Raw genomic sequence first — 18,618 nt, 5'->3', positions numbered from 1 at the left:
TTTAGTGTTGGACTGCAACTCCCCACTTGGCCATGAACCCCCTGCATGACCTTGGGCAAATCACATGCTCTCAGCCTCATAGGAGGGCAATGGCAAACTTCCTCTGAACAAGTCTTGCAAAGAAAACTCCATGATGGAATCACCTTAGGGTCACCATAAGGTGAAAGCAACTTGAATGCTTACAACAAGAACAAATTGTTGAGACTCCCAGAATCTCTAATCAGCATGGCCACTATCCATACAGGCCAAGGAATTCTGGGAGTTGTAATCCAAAAAAGCCACATTCCCAACTGCTTTTTGAAGCATTGGCTCCAACTGTAGCAAAAATCATTCTCAGTTAAAGCTTTGTGGTTGATGGCTACACTCATGATACAGGCTAACCACATCATACATCCTCTCTGGTCAAGTGACATCTAGTTTTGAAACTGTACCAGAGGTTAAAACACTTGGAACAGATATACAAAAGAATTGTTCCAAAATATTATGAGTAGGTGAAAACAGAGAATATTGTAATTCATTCCAACCAAGTCTGGAATGGTATGCCAAAAATGAGTTTGGTGGGAGTCTTTGGTGGAAGTCTGTACATAGGGTGAGCAATGACCAACCTCTACACTGTGAGATGTATTACAATTATGTTTCAATTATCGTAATTCTAAACAGGGCTGTGGCTAGTTAGTACTTTGATGGGAGGCTGCCAACAAATACCATGTCCTGTAGGCTATATTTCAGAGGAAAGAACTGGGGAAAAACTCATCTCTGATCATTCTTTGCATACAAAAAACTATGAAAATTCATGGGGTAACCATAAGTTGATAGATGACTTGAAACACATACACACACACAAAGGAGATATCTCCAGACCTCCAGGGCAACCCCAGTGTTTGCAAAAACACAAAAATAGCCTACAGGGAAAGAATAATCTCACAACAGTCCAGTGAAGACTTTATGTTCAGTGGGCATGAAATGCTGCCTGTTGGAATGTGAGAGGTAGAAAATCGAAGACAACAGGGAACAGACCAACTTTCCTCAACCAGGCACCCTCCAGGTATGCTGTATCAGGGCTGAGCAACCTCAGAGAGTCAGTGGAGGCTTCCATTTTGGGTCCACGTCAACATCTGCAGATATGATACTTTGAGGAAATCAAAAATGACACTTTTTAGGAAGAAAAGGTTTGGGAGTTAAAACAAGTAATGGCGATGCATGACTTGTTTTAAAGGAGAACTGTGTTCTAGAAATTCCTCAGATTGTGAATTTCTTTATTTATTGATAAAGAATGGAGCAATGGAATGTTTTGAGAGTTAAAAAAGACTTTGAGGTCAAATAGGATCATAGAATTGAAAGGTACACCAATATGATCTAATCCAACCCCCTACCTGTGCAGGAATACATAGCTGGAGTCCATATGCAGCCCAAGGTCTGTATGGTTCCCTCTCCTGGACTACATCATCCCCAGCCAACACAGCCCTTGTAGAAACTGCATTGCACCACACCTGGAGGTTGCCATGTTGGGGATAGCTGGAATGGTGTGCCTGGAATCATCATCAGAAGTAGTAGTTTTGTTGCAGGTCTCACTTGTTCCAGTCAATCTGGTTTATTGCCCTCCTATTGTTGTATTTAAGACTGAGAAGTCACAGAGAGAGACACAGTATTCAGAAGAAACAGGACGTCTTATTCCACCTCCTTCCCGAGCCATAACTCGCCATTCATCCCGCTGCGCACATAAGAACAATGCCAAGAATAAGAGTAAAGATGCTACTATGATTTTTCAGGACCAAGAACTGATAGTAAGTGAAGTATTCAGAAATGGAGAAACCACTTTTTCTTGCCTTACTCCATACCACAAAAAGATTATAAGAATTTAGGTTAGGCTATATTTCATGGGCATAGTAGTGGAAGAGCTAGGAAATTAATAATGGGAGAAATAATGAAAATAAGATATCTGCTCAGAATGGATTACAAATTGTATCAGATAGACAACATACCTAATTATGTATGGCATTAGTGGGAAAGTGAAAGTGATGTGATGTTTAAGCAACAGAAAGAGCAGATTGATAATACTGCATTTGGAGCAATAAGTTATACTCATTGCTTCTCTTGCTTTTATATAGAGACACATTCCAGTATCTGATGTTGCATAAGAAAATGCTTTGAGAAAATAGTTTAAAACAGTATCATGGTAAGATATAGGATCAGAGCAGTGATGAGAAACTGTTATTCGGGGGGGGGGGGGGTTGAAGACATGGGAGAGTCTTATCAGTTTAAAAAAACATTTAGTTTCACATGTCAAGTGATATCTGTGATTCCTATGTGAGTCCTATGATTCCACTTTAACTGCCATGACAACATCCAATGGAATCCTGGGATTTGCAGTTAAGGAATGTGTATTTAGGATTCTTAGCCAGGGAGAACTAATGCCTCACCAAACTACAAATACCAGGATTATATCAAATGCAGCCATAGCATTGAAAAGGTCCTTGATTTCAGATAGCTACTTCCTGATCATAACTTCCTATGCATGTGTAGAGTGAATACTGAAACATAAAGTCAGAAGTATTAGCTAGATTTGGCATGCCATTAGGTGGTAAATACTGCAACCTGTTGACAAAGACTGCAGCATACCATGTAGCCTGCTCTGCACCCCCTAGGTGGCAGCCTTCAAGCACAGCAGAGAATATTCTTCCATCACTAATGTTGAACAATTATTCAATTTAGTTGACTCTTGTACTTTAAATGGAAAGGGCACCATCTTCAGGCAATAAAAAATTCTTGTGCCAACTTTGCCAGGAAGTTCATATTGCACTGAGTATTTTTGGCACTAATTTGGCACTGAGTACTTTTGGCACTAATAGTTGTGGAAAGCTATAAGCCAAGATGACAGATAGGGATTTTAATGTTTGAACTCTCTTGCCTATGTATTTAAATCTCTTCTTGCTTACACCAAGCTAGAGTATCCAGGGTCAGAGCTCTAGCATACATATATAGTTTTGTGTGGGGTTTTTTGGCTATGTGGCCATGTTATTCCTGATGTTTCGCCGGCATCTGTGGCTGGCATCTTCAGAGACATCAGGAATAAACTCTTCTAGAACATGGCCACATAGCCAAAAAAAAACCCACAAAAAACTATGGATGCCGACCATGAAAGCCTTTGACTTCACATAATACTTATATTTTATTCAGTCAATGACCAGCAAGATTTAAAAAGTACAAAGCATAATACACAAGTGCAACAATAAATTTCAAGTGAAACTGGTCCACCAGTTTAATATGTAGATGGGACAGTAGCTATGCTTCCCTCACTTGTGTTCTGAAGAAATAAAGCCTTGCGAAGTTGTACCATCAGATTGTGTGGTTTACGCCACTATGTGTGATCTGCTGCCAGGAACACAAATCAAATGTGGATCTGTGCCAAACAGTGTGATGGTTCCCCACTCTTGGCATCATATCAGAGAGGTTGTGTCCTAATTTATATTTTTGCTCCTAAAATGAACCAAAGTTTCCAGCACCTTCCTTGGAACTTTTTAACATTCTACAAAACAAGTCAGTAGCATAACTTGCAAAGATCTTTCACATCACACAATTATAGCACTTGGATACTACTTTAAATAGTATGTCTGCATTCTACAGAACCCTGGGATTTATAGTATTATAAGATATTTAAAATTTAAGATCCCAAGAGTCATAGAATATATCCAGGCCACTTAAAGCAGTATAAAAGTGCTATATTTTTGCAATGTGAAAGAGACCAGACAGCAACCTGGATGATGTCACTCATGGTGCAACAGATCCTGGAAGAGTTACTTTTTGGACTGGAACCTCCAGCTGTAATTACTCCAGCTGTAGTTACCAGATTACTCTGGGGATTGTAAACCAAAAAAGTAAGTTTCCCAAACTCAATGATTATGTTGTGGCAGCCTATCACAGCCTTGATTAACTTACTGATTCTAATGCCTGCCTTGGAACTATATTTGAGAAGATTCTATCAAACATGCAACAAATGGCAACTTAGCACAAAGTCCACAGCATTAGGAAAAATATCAAGATAAGCCTACAGCCTGTCTATATATATATCCTCTTGATTCTATTTGCCTGTCTTTCAATGTCACTCTGACCTGATCATGTTGACACTTTTCCACACTGTGCTGTTCTGTCAACAGATTTTGGAACTGCTGTGTCAGATCCTGCAGACAGACTCCTTGACTGCTATTCAGCAATGGCTCCTCACTGCAGGTCAGAGAGGTGAGCAGAATGTGAAACCAGCAAGAGGATAAGTGGCCACTTGTGTTCTCAGGCACTGAAGTCTAGCTTACCTTTACCTTATTGTCAACCATTTTCTTCTGTTTTTCCTCTTTTGATAATTCTAGCTAAATGGCTATTACCCTATGCACTGGAGTACATATGGAATGAACAATGGCTGGATGGACAGACAGACAGACAGACATGCACATACATACAGACACAGAAAAATGAATGATGGCTGGATGGACAGACAGACAGAAATGCACATGCATACAGATGCAGAAGAGATAAAATAGCATTCTACCTCCCACATCTTTTGTTGTTGTTAATCACCTCCATTTACTTTGACTAATAGCAACCCTATGAATGAAAGACCACTAAGACACCCAGTTATTAACAGTCCTGATCAGTCCTTGCAAACTCAAGCCTGTGGCTTTCTTGACTGCATCAATCCACCTTCCTGTTTTCCTACTGCATCCAGCTTTATCTAGCACTATGATCTTTTTTGATGAGTCACTACATCACAGTGTGTGTGTTTGTGTGCATGCATGCCTTCAAGACACCTGTTGACTTATGGTGACCCCCATGAATTTCATAGAGTTTTCTTAGACAAGGAATCCTCAGAGGTGGGTTTTTTCACTTTCCTTCCTCTAAAATATAAACCACAGCACATGGTGTTTTTGGTAGTCTCCAATCCTCGTATTAACCAGAGCTGATCCTGTTTAGCCTTCAAAATCTAATGGTATCAAAGCCCTTTAGGGTATTTAGACTAAGGGTTAATATAGGCTAGATTAATTTTATTCAGACCCAGCTGTAATGTAGCATTTATAAAATCCACACCTCTTTTACAGGTAGAAGAGAGTCTATTTCTGTTCTTGGGATAACACTCTAAAAAGACATCACATAGAAGGGAGGGAAAGTGTTGGGGAAGGAAAATAAGAAACATATATAACTTCAGATTATATTTCAATAATATTGAATATCCTCCAATTGTCGCTAATTAGCAGGGACAATCCTGATTAATTCTCTGTTCTTCCATTTTTTCTAGCTGCTTTTCAATGTCCCAGTTCCTCTCTCTTCTTCCCACTTTCCTCCTTTATCCCTAGTTTACTTCACCTGCTGCAAACTGAGTTCAATATGCAACTACTTTGCACTCAGTTAACTTCCTCATTAATAACTTTTGTCATCTTGATCACATTCTGATGTTGCTTAGCCACATGTGTCCTCGTTTTCATCTGTGAAAAATTAGAAAGTATGCATTTCTAAGCACAGAAAACATAGACCTTTCCACACATTATTTAACCCAGGTTTTCAGCCATATATGTAGTTCATAAGACACTGCAGCCAATCTTGTAAAAGACCAGACAAACAACCTAGATGTGTCTTTCAAATTTGCCTAAAAACCTGAAATGATTGGGCCTAATAGTCCCTGAATAACAACCTATTCCAGAATTGTAGGGTGTACCTGTATGATGAGCACGCATTGTATGATGAGCATGCATTGTATCTAAACACATTGATCTTATACATACATTCAATTTGTAGTATGTGAATAATTCCTAAATTAGTTTTTTGTGGGTTTTTTGGGCTATGTGGCCATGTTCTAGAAGAGTTTCTTCCTGACATTTCACCAGCATTTCTCTGAAGATGCCAGCCACAGATGCTGGTGAAATGTCAGGAAGAAACTCTTCTAGAACATGGCCACATAGCCCAAAAAACCCACAAAAAACTATGGATGCCGGCCATGAAAGCCTTCGAATTCCTAAATTGTATGTGGATAATTCCTTAGAGGGTTTGTTTGCAAACTGATCATTGCACAGAAATAATATTGTTGTTGGGTAAATTCTAGTTATACAATGGGCCCTTATTATCCGCTGGGGTTTTGCTCCAGGACACCCTGTGGATACCCAAATCCATGAATGCTTAAGTCCCATTAAATACAGTAGCATAGTAAAATGGTGTCCCTTTTCTAAAATGGCAAAATCAAGGTTTGCTTTTTGGAATTTTGTGTGTCTGTGTGTGAGAGTGTGTGTGTGTGTGTGTCTTCAAGCTATGGATGGTTGAATGCATGGAAAAGAATAGGTGGATATAGAAGGCCGACTGTATATAAAGATGCAGGCAAAGAAATAAGATAACTAGATATGATTCTAATTGTTTTATACTAAAATTTTGCAGGTGGGACCTTACAATTCATAAAATCCTTGATTTTCACTCCCTACAGATAAGGATCTTGTCATGGGATTCCTGCAGATTGCCACAGCCAACCTCCATCTTGAGCCCCAGGAATTGGCTACAAACATGGAAGTGAGACTTCCAACACATTTATCCCCAAATGCCTCAGACTTCACCTCCAGACTACACAGCTTTGGGAGGAATCACTCAAACAGGTCCTCTTTTAATGTTCACTAAAAGGCTTTTTTTTTTTGGTATTTAGATTATAGAAAATAACAAACTTTGGAGATGCATAGAACAATGCAAAAAGAGTTTGCGCATAGATATATTATTATGATTTTTTAGATCAGTGGTATGATGTACTCTTAGCAAATGTTCCCTAGCCTTTGGGGGGCAAGTGAAAATAAATCATAATTACAGCTCCCAAAATACCACATCCACTGTGACTGGCTGGTTCTGGAAGTAGTAGTACAAAAATGTGACATCTGCAGGTTCTGGGCACTATTAAACCACTATAACTCTAGATCTCAGAGGTGCTGCAGGAACAATTGGTCACAAATCTCAAAGGCCTTTGTGGAGTTAGCAGCCTTAATGGAAGTCTGAACTTTGATAAGAATGCTCAGAATCATATAGTGTGTGTAACTGAACACTATAAGTTTCTACAAAATTCAAGTATGCAGAGCCAAAAGGCTATAATGCCTGAGATTGTAGTTTCAGAAGAGCTTAGTTTCTAACAGCAGTTAATGGTTTGTTCTTGTGAAATATTGGCAGTGAAGGATTTTGTTGTTGCTGTTAAATATTTTTACAAGTGAATATTTCCTCTGTAGTCATTAGCAAAAAATATAGCTATGTCAGGATGCATTAATTTCAATGGGCATTAATTGCCCAATAACTCTTTGCATATTTGCATTTTGCAAAAAATTATTAAGATTAAGCCCAAGCTCTCCCGGTAAATCAGGATGACTAAACTGAGGCTGTTGTATTTTGGCCACATCATGAGAATGCATGAATCACTAGAAAAGACAATGATGCTGGGAAAGGTAGAGGGCAGTAGAAAGAGAAAAAGACCACACGCCAGATAGTTGGATTCCATCAGAGAAGAATCTGCAGGACCTGAGCAGAGCAGTGGAGGACAGGGGATCTTGGAGATGTCTCATCCACAGGGTTGCCATGAATTGAGGTCAACTTAAGGGCAATTAACAACAAAGAACAATAAGCATATACCTGATTTTTTTGATCATATCCATTTAGCGATCAGTTGCATTAGCTGTGTCATTCATTTATTCATTGACTTTTTTTCCTCCTTTACATTTCCTTTTGTATGGCCTGAAATTTAAACAAATATACTAAAGATTTGGTGCCAGGATTCCCGTGTTTGTCTGTAAGATAAGGAATATAATATTTATATACTTGGTCTACAGTCCTTGGACAAATAAACTCTCACTGGTATCAATAATGCTGCCACTGAACATTAAAAATGCTATGCCCAGTGATAGACAATGTGCATCCTTCCAGACTATAACTCCCATCATCCTTCTTTGCTGTATAGAATTGATGAGAGTTGAAATCTAACAATATCCAGAAGTCCACATGTTCTCACCCCTGTGCAATGTTAATGATGCAGATTTGTAGTTCTTCAAACAGCAGATGTTGCCAGTCCTTTATTTTCATAATTTCTTTGTTCCTCAAAATGCAGATGTTTGCTGTTGCTGATCCTCCTTCTCATTCTAGAGTGTCACCATTGGTTTATTTTGTTACAGAGTGTTTGTGGCAACACAAAAGCAGGCGTGTATCCCAGAGGAAGAGAAACCAGGTAATAATACTATTGAATATAGTATACCTTCACTCATGTGGGAAATGCTGTTAATTAAGAACATAAAAAGTGCCATGCTGGATTAAACTTAATGTTTATCTAGTCCAGTATTTTAGTTTACCACCAGATGCTGTAGGAAGTCCCTAGGTAGGACCTGAGTGCAACAACACCATTTCTCTGATGTTCTCAAGTAACTAATATTCAGAGGTTCATATCTAAGGCAACATACAGGTATCATAAATCATGCCTATTAATATTCCTGCCACAACTGATGGAAAGAACTGAAAGCTATCATTCAGTTATCCCTACCATCTTAAGTACAAAATTAAAACTTAAATTTTAGTAGAAAATCAAAACACTTAACTCAAAATGAGCCAAGGGCAGCACAAGACTATGGCATTCAGCTTCCAACGTGTAATGTGACTAAATGTTTTATTTATTTATTTTAGTTAAATACTGCCTTTCTCTCAAATTGTACCCAAGGTGACTCACAAAAGATGCTTAAAACAACAATAACAAAACAGTACAATTTCAAATTAAAGCACATTAATATAACATTCAAATATGTAAAATCCTTAAATATATTGTTAAAAATATAAAACCATTAAATCATATCAGTGGGAAAAACTCCAATAAGACACTTCCCTGAGAGCAATTGCATATTAAAAGCTTGCTTGAAAAGAAAAGGTTTTGCCTGCTGGAGAAAGGAGAGCAGGGAGGGAGCCAACCTAGCCTCCCGTATAAGGGACTTCAGTATCACGTATGAGTCTATACAGTGTTACTTGAAAGGAAGTTCCACTGAAATTAAGAATAATTGTGCCCATCTATATGTGTTTTTAGGAGTGTGAGGTCATTGTTCTGTGATAATAAGTGCCATAACTGACACTTGTGGAAGGAACAGAAACAGACAAGTCCATGACTCTGGCTATGGCATTCTTTCGTCAGGCCTGCCTTCCTTGTGCTCCAGTATTGCCTTTACCTTAGCTTCACAGACTAGGAAAAAACACTGTAAAGTGTTTCTTGTTGTTGTTGTTAGCTGCCCTCGAATCAATCCTTATTCATGGTAACCTTGTGGATGAGACATCTACAAGACTCACTATCCTCAGCTGCTTTACTTAGATCCTGTAATGTCAGGCCCATGACCTCCCTGATTTGAGTCCATCCACCTGGCATGCGGTCTTCCTCTCTTTCTAACAGCTCTCCACCTTTCCTAGGATTATTGTTTTTTATAATGAGTCTTGCCTCCTCATGATGTGGCCAAAGCATGACAGCCTCAGTCTGATCATCATGGCTTCCAGGGAAATTTTGGACTTGCTCTTCTCAAGGACCCATTTGTTTGTCTTTTTGGCCATCTGTGTTATCCACAGCTCTTTTCTCCAACACCACATCTCAAATGAGTTGATTTTCCTCTTATCTTCCCTGTCCAGTTCTCACATCCATACATGGTGATGGGGAATACAATGGCTTAGACAATTCAAACTTTACTGTTCAATTGTATATCTTTTTTCTTTATTATCTTGTTTAATTCCTTCATAGTTGCCCTTCCCATTCCTAGTCTTCCTCCGATTTCTTGACTACACTCTCCACTTTGATTAATGTTCATTCAAATGTGGTGCTGGAGAAGAGTACTTAGGATACCATGGACAGCCAAGAAGACAAACAATGGGTTCTTGAACAGATCAGACCAGAGCATTCCTTGGAAGCTAAGATGATCAAATTGAGACTATCATACTTTGGCCACACAATGAGAAGGCACAGATCACTAGAATAAAACAATAATGCTATGAAAGGTAGAGGGTAGAAGAAAGAGAGGAAGACCATAGACCAGATGGATAGATTTGATCAGTGGGGTTATGGGCAAGAGATTGCAGGATCTGGGCAAGGAAATGGAGGATAGGGATTCTTGGACATGTCTCATCCACAGGGTCTCCATGAGTCAGAGAGATCTGGGACAGCTAACAACAACAAATGGGAACTCTTTAACTATTTCAATTTTCTCATTCTCTAGGTTGAATTTATGTGGTTCTGTAAAGTGAAGGGGGTGATTTATATTTGTATTCCAGTAGTTTCCAATGAGGTGCGGTTCCAAACATTCTGTTTGGTTTGTGGCACATGTGCCCAAAATATTGGATGCCATTATTTTTTATGTATATTGCAACCATGTAGTCACTTATATGATCACAAGTTCGCAGCTTATCACCACCTTCTTTGACTTCTCTAGGAAAGACTGGCCCTACCATTAGGCAGAGTGAGGCAATCACTTCAGTGACAGGTGCTGAGAGGTGATAGCAAGATGTTGGAGGAGAAAGGCAGATGTTGAGCAGCTAGCTCTGCACCTGTTAAGAGAGCCTTTTTGTCTTCAGGTGCCTTAGAGGATGCTGGTTCTTCACCAGTGATGAAAACAGTTTAAACTGCCAATCCAGTTGGCTTCAGTACACGGTGCAGTAGGAAGCACCATCCTTTTCTTTGCCTTGGGCCATCCCTGGTTCTAAGCCTTTCCCATGCACCCATGTCTTTGCAACCAAGCAAAACATCTGAAAAATTAGCTTTTTATATATATATAATGAGAGCCAGTGTGATTATGATGATTTGAATGTTGAACTACAATTCTGAAGACCAAGGTTTGATTCCAGCTTGGCCATGAAAACCCACTAGGTTATCTAGGACAAGTAACATGCTCTCAGCCTCAGGGGCAGGCAATGGCAACCAGCTCTGAGCAAATCTTGCCAAGAAAACTCCATGATAGGTTCATCTTAGGGTCACCATAGCTCAGAAACAACTTCAAGGCGCTGTGGGACATCCTCCAAGTCTCCAGATTTATCAAAGTGATCTTTAATTTGAACAAGTTTCTGTTTGCTTTCTTCTGCTCAGAAGCAACCAGATCTATCCTTATAGGGAATTAATTGATATATTTCATAAGTAGAAGTGGAGAAAGCAAACAAGTCACATGGTTCCTTTAAGGGCTGGGGTGGAGTAAGGTGAACATGGCTAGATTTTTTTCTCAACGTGCCATACTTTTTAAACAACCAGGACCCCAACCCTGCATTGAAAGGTGATGTGATATCTTGCTGTTGTTCTGTGGTTGAATTGACTGGGTATGTGTCAATCCTGCAGCAGTAAATATGGGTTGTAGTGTCTCCCACTGGATCATTTACTACCCTTTCTTCTGCTTTCCAATATAACAGAACTGTAGCTACAATCCACAACACAGAGTACGTAGGGTAAAAAAAAAAATGAGTCACTTTGCTTCCCAACTTAAGATGGAGGCATTGCCACCACTGCCATCCCTCCAATTCCATGAACACAAGCCTGAATGGTAGTGAGAAAGAGCCTTCCACTACATCTGAGGAGAACAAGCTAGCTTAATGGCCATAGAGGCCTCAATGAACAAGTATGGCTAGGGTTGCCATTTCACGGCAGTGGGCGGGACTTTCCCACCTCCTGGGGGCGTGCCCGGTCCCGCCCCGCCCCGCCCTCCCCCCATTCCCAGGTGGCTGCCCAACTCAGGGCTCCCAGGGCTGCTGCCTCCTTTTCCTACAGTGCTGAGCAGCATGTCTGGAGCAGCAGCAGCAGCGGCTGGAGCGAGCAGGGGGCGGGGTCTGCTGCTCTGCCCTGCCCCTTTTGGCCAGCCCTCTGCTTCCTTATTTGGGCATGCTCCAACTCCAAGCAGGGAGGGCTTTGCACTCAGGCAAGCTGCTTTTAGTTCTTCCACTCTTTCTCTTTCTCTTTCCACTCCTTCTCTTCTTGTTATTCCGTTTTTTTCATCTCCTCTTCTTCCCCTCCTCTTCCTCCTCTCCTTTTTCTTCCTTTCTTCCCTCTCCTCATCTTCTTTTTCTCTTTGTTCCTATTTTCTTCTTTCTCCTTTCCCTTTTTTCTCCTTCTCCCCCTTCCTCCTCTGCTGTTGTTGTTGGCATTGTTGTTGTGTGCCCAACTCCTTTCTGACATGGCAACCCTGCCTCTAGTCCTCTTATTTACCCCCCCCCCTCTCTAAGCCTCCCTCTTCTTCTTCTCAGGGGTCCAGGGCTTCTCAAGGCTTTGCCCCCATTACAAAAGAAAAAAGACTTTGCAAGGGATCTGACCCATAAATCCCCCCTAAGTTGAGACATACCTGGGGAAAAAGAGGGGGTGAGGGTTTTTTTGGGGGGGGGTTGGAGGAGGCAAGGAAAAGGAGGAAGGGGGAATTGCTAAGAAGGCTTGGGAGTGGGAAATGTAGTTTGCAGTGGCAAAAGGGGGTGCCTGTGGTCTTTCAAATCCCATGCCTGCTTGGGAGTGGGACTTGTAGTTTGCAGTTGGCAAAGGGGGTGCCTGTGGTCTTTCAAATCCTATGCCTGCTTGGAAGTGAGACATGTAGTTGTAGAATTGGGCAAGGGGGCTGGTATTTGGCCAGAAAGAGAAGTACATTTCTGCCAGCTGTCTAGGAATAATGCCAAAATGTCCTCCATTTTGAGCAGCCGAAGAAACATGCATTTATATTAACATTTTTTAAAAATTATCAAATTTTTCATGTGTCCTCCATTTTTTTAAAAATGTGTCCTACGTTTGAAAATGTGGCCCTACATTTGTCCTACATTTGTACTGGTTTGGAGGTCCTGACTTATGGCAACCCTAAGTATGGCTCAGTTTTGCAGTAGTAACATACTCAGCTCCTTGCTATGATGTTTGCACATTTATTCACTCTCTACCTACCAACCCCACCCCAGGCAGCTTATGGCAGCCTGGCAGCATCACAGCAAGGAGCTCCAAAATGGAGCTCCTTTTGGGGAGCGGATGGTTCCCGCGGCAACTGCATGGCCACGGGAACGATACTGAGGAGAAAGGGGCTGCCCCTTTCTCCTCTTTAACACCGGGGTGTCCAGGGGCATGAAGCTCCAAGGACGCCCCTTTTCCGGGCCATGGAGAAGCGGCATTTTGCTGCTTCTCCGTGGCCCAAAAAATGCCGGATTGGGGCCACATGGCTGCCAATTAATAATAAATAAATAAATAAAAATTTTATTTATATACCGCCCTTCCTCAGATCAGGGCAGTTTACAACATTTTAAAAACATTACACACCATTAAAAACATTACAATAAAAAACAGAAAAGCCCCGAGTTAGCCGGTCCTCTTGCCAGTGAGGAGGAAGGAGGTCCATAGGACAACTTAGTCGGGGAATGCGTTGCCAAAAAGGAAGGTCTTCAGATCCTTTTTGAATTGGGCCAGGGAGGTGGCCGAGCGGAGCTCTATGGGCAGCGTGTTCCAAAGGGCCGGGGCGGCGATGGAAAATGTCTTCCTGGTCGTGGAGACAAGCCTGGCCCCGGGAACCCTAAGTAGTTGCTGCCCAGATGTTCTGAGGGTGCGGGACGGAATATATGGGGAGAGGCGGTCCTTCAGGTATCCTGGGCCCAAGCCATTTAGGGCTTTATAGGTCATCACCAACACCTTATATTGCGCCCGGAAGCGGATCGGCAGCCAATGCAGATCTTTTAGCACCGGTGTAATGTGGCTGGCCCTGGAAGTACCAGTGACCAGTCTGGCTGCCATGTTTTGTACCATTTGTAGCTTCCGGGTTTGGTATAAGGGTTGCCCCATGTAGAGTGCATTGCAGAAATCCAGTCTTGAGGTTACCAGAGCATGTACCACAGTTTCAAGGTCCCTCTGGGCCAGGTATGGGCGCAGCTGGCGAATAAGCCGAAGCTGATGACAGGTGCTCTTGACCGTCGCATTCACCTGAGCAGTCAGGTGAAGGGACGAGTCAAGAAGCACCCCCAGACTGCGCACGGAGTCCTTCACAGGGAGCGTGACCCCGTTCAGGACAGGTGGAACCACCGCCATTCCTGGACCAGGGGAACCTATCACGAGTACCTCCGTTTTCTCTGGATTCAGCTTGAGTCGGTTTTCCCTCATCCAGCCCATTACTGACTCCAGACAGGCCACGAGAGGAGAGACACCATCCTCAGTCACTGTATCAGTCGGAGACATAGAGAAGATTATTTGGGTGTCATCAGCGTACTGATAACCCCGCGCCCCATGTCTCCGGATGATCTCTCCCAGCGGTTTCATGTAAATGTTAAATAGCATGGGAGACAGAATGGCTCCTTGAGGGACCCCAGTTTTAAGGGCCCTCTCATCGGAGCACACGTCTCCCAGCTGCACCATCTGGGACCTCCCGGAGAGGTAGGACCGGAACCACTGGAGCACAGTGCCCCCGATACCCACCTCTGCCAGGCGCCCCAGAAGGATACCATGGTCTATGGTATCGAAAGCCGCTGAGATGTCCAAGAGCACCAGCAGGGACACGCTTCCCCTGTCGATGCCCAGACGGAGATCATCGACCAAGGCGACCATGGCCGTCTCAACCCCATAACTCGCCCGAAAGCCAGTTTGAAATGGGTCCAGATAATCCGTTTCATCCAAGACCGCCTGAAGCTGGAGTGCAACCGCCCTCTCGATCACCTTCCCCAAGAATGGCAGCAGTGAAACTGGCCGATAATTATTATGTACCAGGGGGTCGAGGGAGGGCTTTTTTAATAAAGGTTTTACAATGGCCAATTTAAGGAGAGATGGAAATTGCCCTTCCCTCAAAGATGTATTAATAATCCGGTGTAACAATAGAGTCACATCCGGTCCTCCCTGGGCTGCTAGCCACGAGGGACAGGGATCGAGAGAGCAGGCTGTCTTCCGAACACTTCCGAGGATCTTGTCCACATCATCGGTACTTACCAACTCAAACCGATCCAGTTTAACAAAGTCCACGGAGGCTCTGGATGCCTCTACCCTAGGTTCTGCCTGAATGTCAGCGTTAAGACCTTCGCTTATCCGAGAAGTTTTATCCGCGAAGAAGTTGTTAAATTGGTCACAGCAGGCCTTAGAAGGTTCAAGGATCTGGTTCAGGGCAGGAGGGAGCTGAGTTAGCTCTCTGACCAACTCTGCTGGCCACGACTCCGCGGACGCGATACGAGCACCATAGAACGAGTTCTTTGCTGCTCGTATCGCCACTCCGTAGTCCTCTAACCGTTGGGCTAGGAGAGTCTTGTCGTCTAAGCGAAGGTGTTTCCGCCAACGGTACTCTAGCCGTCGCAGCTCCCGCTTCCTTGCCCGGAGATCTTCCATATACCAGGGCTGCCCTGGCCCCAATCCACCGTGAAAATGGGCGGGTGCAGGCCGTCCCTTTGGGGCAGTATGTACTGGGCTTTTGTTACCTAAAGTTGATTAGTGTACCTCTGTGATACTGAATTATGCTTCAGGCAACAAATTGATCTAATCTCATTGATTAAGAAAATGTGGTTACAAATCAACCACTAATTTTAATACTAGATTATGAATTGACCCAAGGTTGTAGCAGCCTTCCAGATATTGTTGGATTGCATCATTCATAACAATCCTTGCCTCATTTTTAATAACTGGCCATGATGTCTGGGGCTCATGAGAACTGGAGGGCCAGAAGTTTCCCAGTCCTGAATTAACCAAACTTGTCTCATTTGAAATATGCTTTACTTTTTAGTGCTTATCGGCACTGCAGAAATTCTCCAGCTCCACTCAGACACAAATGAAAAGCAAAACCAACCAGCTCGAACTAATTAGAAAACCATCTTGGTCCTGCCACCATCATGGTATTTTATCTTTTTTAAGTGTTGTTTTAAATCATTTTAATATTGTCAATAGTTTAATCTCATTTTAATGTTCACTTTTTGTATTTTTAAAAAAAACTGTATTGTGTGTTTTTTTAGATTGCAAGACACCTTGAGTCCCAAGTTTGGGGAGAAAGGCAAGATATAAATAAATATCATCATCATCATCATCTGTGGTACAACTGTAACATGAAGACACCCTCTGAAATTCTTGAAAAGATATGACTCTGCTATCTGCTCCTATTCCATTTTAGCACTTGAAGCAAACTGTCAAGGATGCATCGTACTGTGTATTATATCTAGTAGACACATCACTGATGACAAAATCCCTATTGTGGGATGACTCAGAGCTCAGCAAATAAACTTTGAAGTGATTTTACTGATTTGATAGTGGATAGTGGGTTAAATATGCAGTCTTTTAGGTAGGTATGTAGGCTTTATTGCATATTGAAGTATAATAATAATAATAAGTTTTATTTATAGACCGCTATTCCGCAATGATCATAGTGGTGTACAGTAAAAATTGAATACAATACAAATACAAGGTGACAATTAAAGGCGGGAGAAGTCTCGTCCTTCAGGCAGTCCCTGATGTTGCTGGGTCTGCCTGATCGCTCCCTCTGAGGCCAAGATGACAGTTAAAAGAGGGAGGGGCCTCTTCCTTCAGGCAGTCCCTGATGTTGCTGGGTCTGCCTGATCGCTCCCTCTGAGGCCTTGATACAGCTTCTACAGGACATCATGTCATGGGATACCATCCCCACAGGGACTTCTTTCAACCTGACAGTGTGGTATCCCTTCACTTTTACAATGGTGTGACTAGTCTTATTGGCATCATACCAGCCACTGTTGTTTTTCTTTCTCATTTTCACCAGGATCTGCATGTTTCATGCTGATAGCCTGGAACATTTGGCTCAGATAGAGCGTGTCATGTGTGCCACAACAAATGGATCTTGCCTGTTACCTTTCCAGTATTTTGGGGGGATCTATATGAGTTAATATATTTGACCCTCAACTGTCTTAGGGGTTGGGGTGTGCCCCCTGCAAAGTGGAAAAAACATGAATATTAGCTTGCTTTTTTAAAAACCAGGCATCTGTAGTTCCTGCAGTGCTATTCTGCGGTCAGCTTCCACCAGACATTGACCATAGACTTGTGCTGGAAGGCCTACAAATGCCTTGAGTGAATATTCATTTTAGTGACAGGGGCAAATACAGTAATATGTGACTAATGAAATCTGTGAATGTTTAACCTGCAAATGTGGAGGGATGACTGTATGTGAACTTGAATGTATTGCAAGAGTGTGTATCACAAGGCATAGGGCCAAGGCTATGATTTCTTTCAGTTGAGGGTCCATGTGCTCTCGGTATTCTGCTGTTAGGCAGGAGAACTAAAGAAGTCACTCTGCTGCAGAGGGTTGGAAGAGGAGTGTGGTGTAGAATAAAGAATGTTGGAGTAGGACAGAGGAGCCCAAAACTCAAATCCCTACTCAAGTCCAACGCACACTGCGGAAATAATCCAGTTTGAGACCGCTTTAATTGACCTGGCTCAGTGCTAGGGGTTCCTGGGAATTGTAGTTTACTGTGGTACAAGAGGTCCCTAACAAGGAAGGCTGTATGTCTCACAAAACTATAGTTCCCAGAATTCCCTAGCATTAAGCTAGACCAGTTAAAGTGGTGTCAAACTGGATAATTTCTGCAATATATTTTGGAGCTCAGTCATGAAGTTCACTGGGTGAAATTGGGCCAGTCACTAGCTTTCAATCTACCTTACCTTACAGGTTTGTTGTGTGGATGAAACAGAGAGACGAACATGTATACCACATTGCCTCTTTGGAGGAAAGATGAGCTATAAAGCAAATAAATATATCAAAACATAGACAGAAACCAAGATTTTCTTATTATATGTTCTGTGGCTTTTTGTTTTATGTGTACTTTATAAGAATGACACAAAAGGTTTGTCTAATTTTAATTCAAATGATATTGTTGTAAACTGTAAACATTTACTTCTTTAAGTGCTTTCCATACTTCTTTAAAAGCTCTATATACTAGTGAATCTTTCAGAACTTGTTGATTCATGGCAGAATCTAAGCAATCTGCACATTACCAGATACCAGCACCCTCTTCCTTCTACTTTTATGAAGGGCTGCAGCTGTTATCCTCAATTGAACTGCTTCAAGATGTTTGTATTGTTTGCAGGTTTCAAAGGCATATATCACTTGTAAAACATCTAAAATTCTCTTTTAAATAAATACAATGAAACATCTGTGACACACAGACTTCTTCCTACACACATCCCAACACCTTGAAGTGGAAAGCTGAAGCAAGGTGTCAAAGCTGAAAAGCAATTACACTTTGGCCCAGTTCTCAGTAATGTGAGAAGGCTGTTACTTAAAATGGGTTCCTCAAAATAGCTGTGCTTCTGCATAAAAAGAAGAGTGGAGGGAGAAGAAAGAAGAAATGTAGCAAAACCTTTAAAACCAACTGGTTTTTATTTTCGCATATTTCATTCATCTAAACTCACTTCTTCAGATGCAGTACAGGCTGTATTTTCTTTTCTCCCCCTTCCTTCCTCCTTTTTATAAAAGGGATTGTTCCTCCTATGTTGGGAAAACACCTAACAGCTGACAGATATTTGACAGCTCACCAAATTCATTAAATCTATCACTGTCTGCCAGTTTGTTTAAACACTGCACACTCTTCTCCAAATCTTGCATCCTGCCGTTCCAGATTATTTCTTCCAAAACAATTCAATGCATTAGACACAGTAGCTAAAATGTATTTTATCTGGTTGGC

The 18,618-nt window shown here is 41.9% G+C and overlaps 1 protein-coding gene across 7 annotated transcripts in view; it reads left to right on the top strand.

Moving 5' to 3' along the window:
- The window catches only part of TBATA (thymus, brain and testes associated), a 35,695-nt gene extending 17,652 nt beyond the window's left edge, over positions 1-18,043 (top strand). For 5 of the 7 annotated variants that reach the window (XM_089510432.1, XM_089510434.1, XM_089510429.1 and 2 more), the window contains 6 exons: positions 1,620-1,784; positions 4,155-4,236; positions 6,458-6,623; positions 8,169-8,221; positions 15,702-15,810; positions 15,928-18,043. In XM_089510432.1, the coding sequence (XP_089366558.1) occupies positions 1,620-1,784; positions 4,155-4,236; positions 6,458-6,623; positions 8,169-8,221; positions 15,702-15,781 (546 nt within the window). In that variant the 3' untranslated portion in view covers positions 15,782-15,810; positions 15,928-18,043. The remainder of the gene's footprint in view (positions 1-1,619; positions 1,785-4,154; positions 4,237-6,457; positions 6,624-8,168; positions 8,222-15,701; positions 15,811-15,927) is intronic. The other 2 variants (XM_089510436.1, XM_089510435.1) reach the window with 2 other exon arrangements.
- The last annotated feature ends 575 nt before the right edge of the window (positions 18,044-18,618 follow it).

Source organism: Sceloporus occidentalis, unplaced genomic scaffold (assembly GCF_023333645.1).
Source record: "Sceloporus occidentalis isolate IW3139 unplaced genomic scaffold, rSceOcc1.0.p SCAF_2, whole genome shotgun sequence".
Taxonomy (NCBI): Eukaryota; Metazoa; Chordata; class Lepidosauria; order Squamata; family Phrynosomatidae; genus Sceloporus; species Sceloporus occidentalis.
Note: the sequence above shows the minus strand (reverse complement) of the source record. Positions and strands in the feature narration are given on the sequence as shown.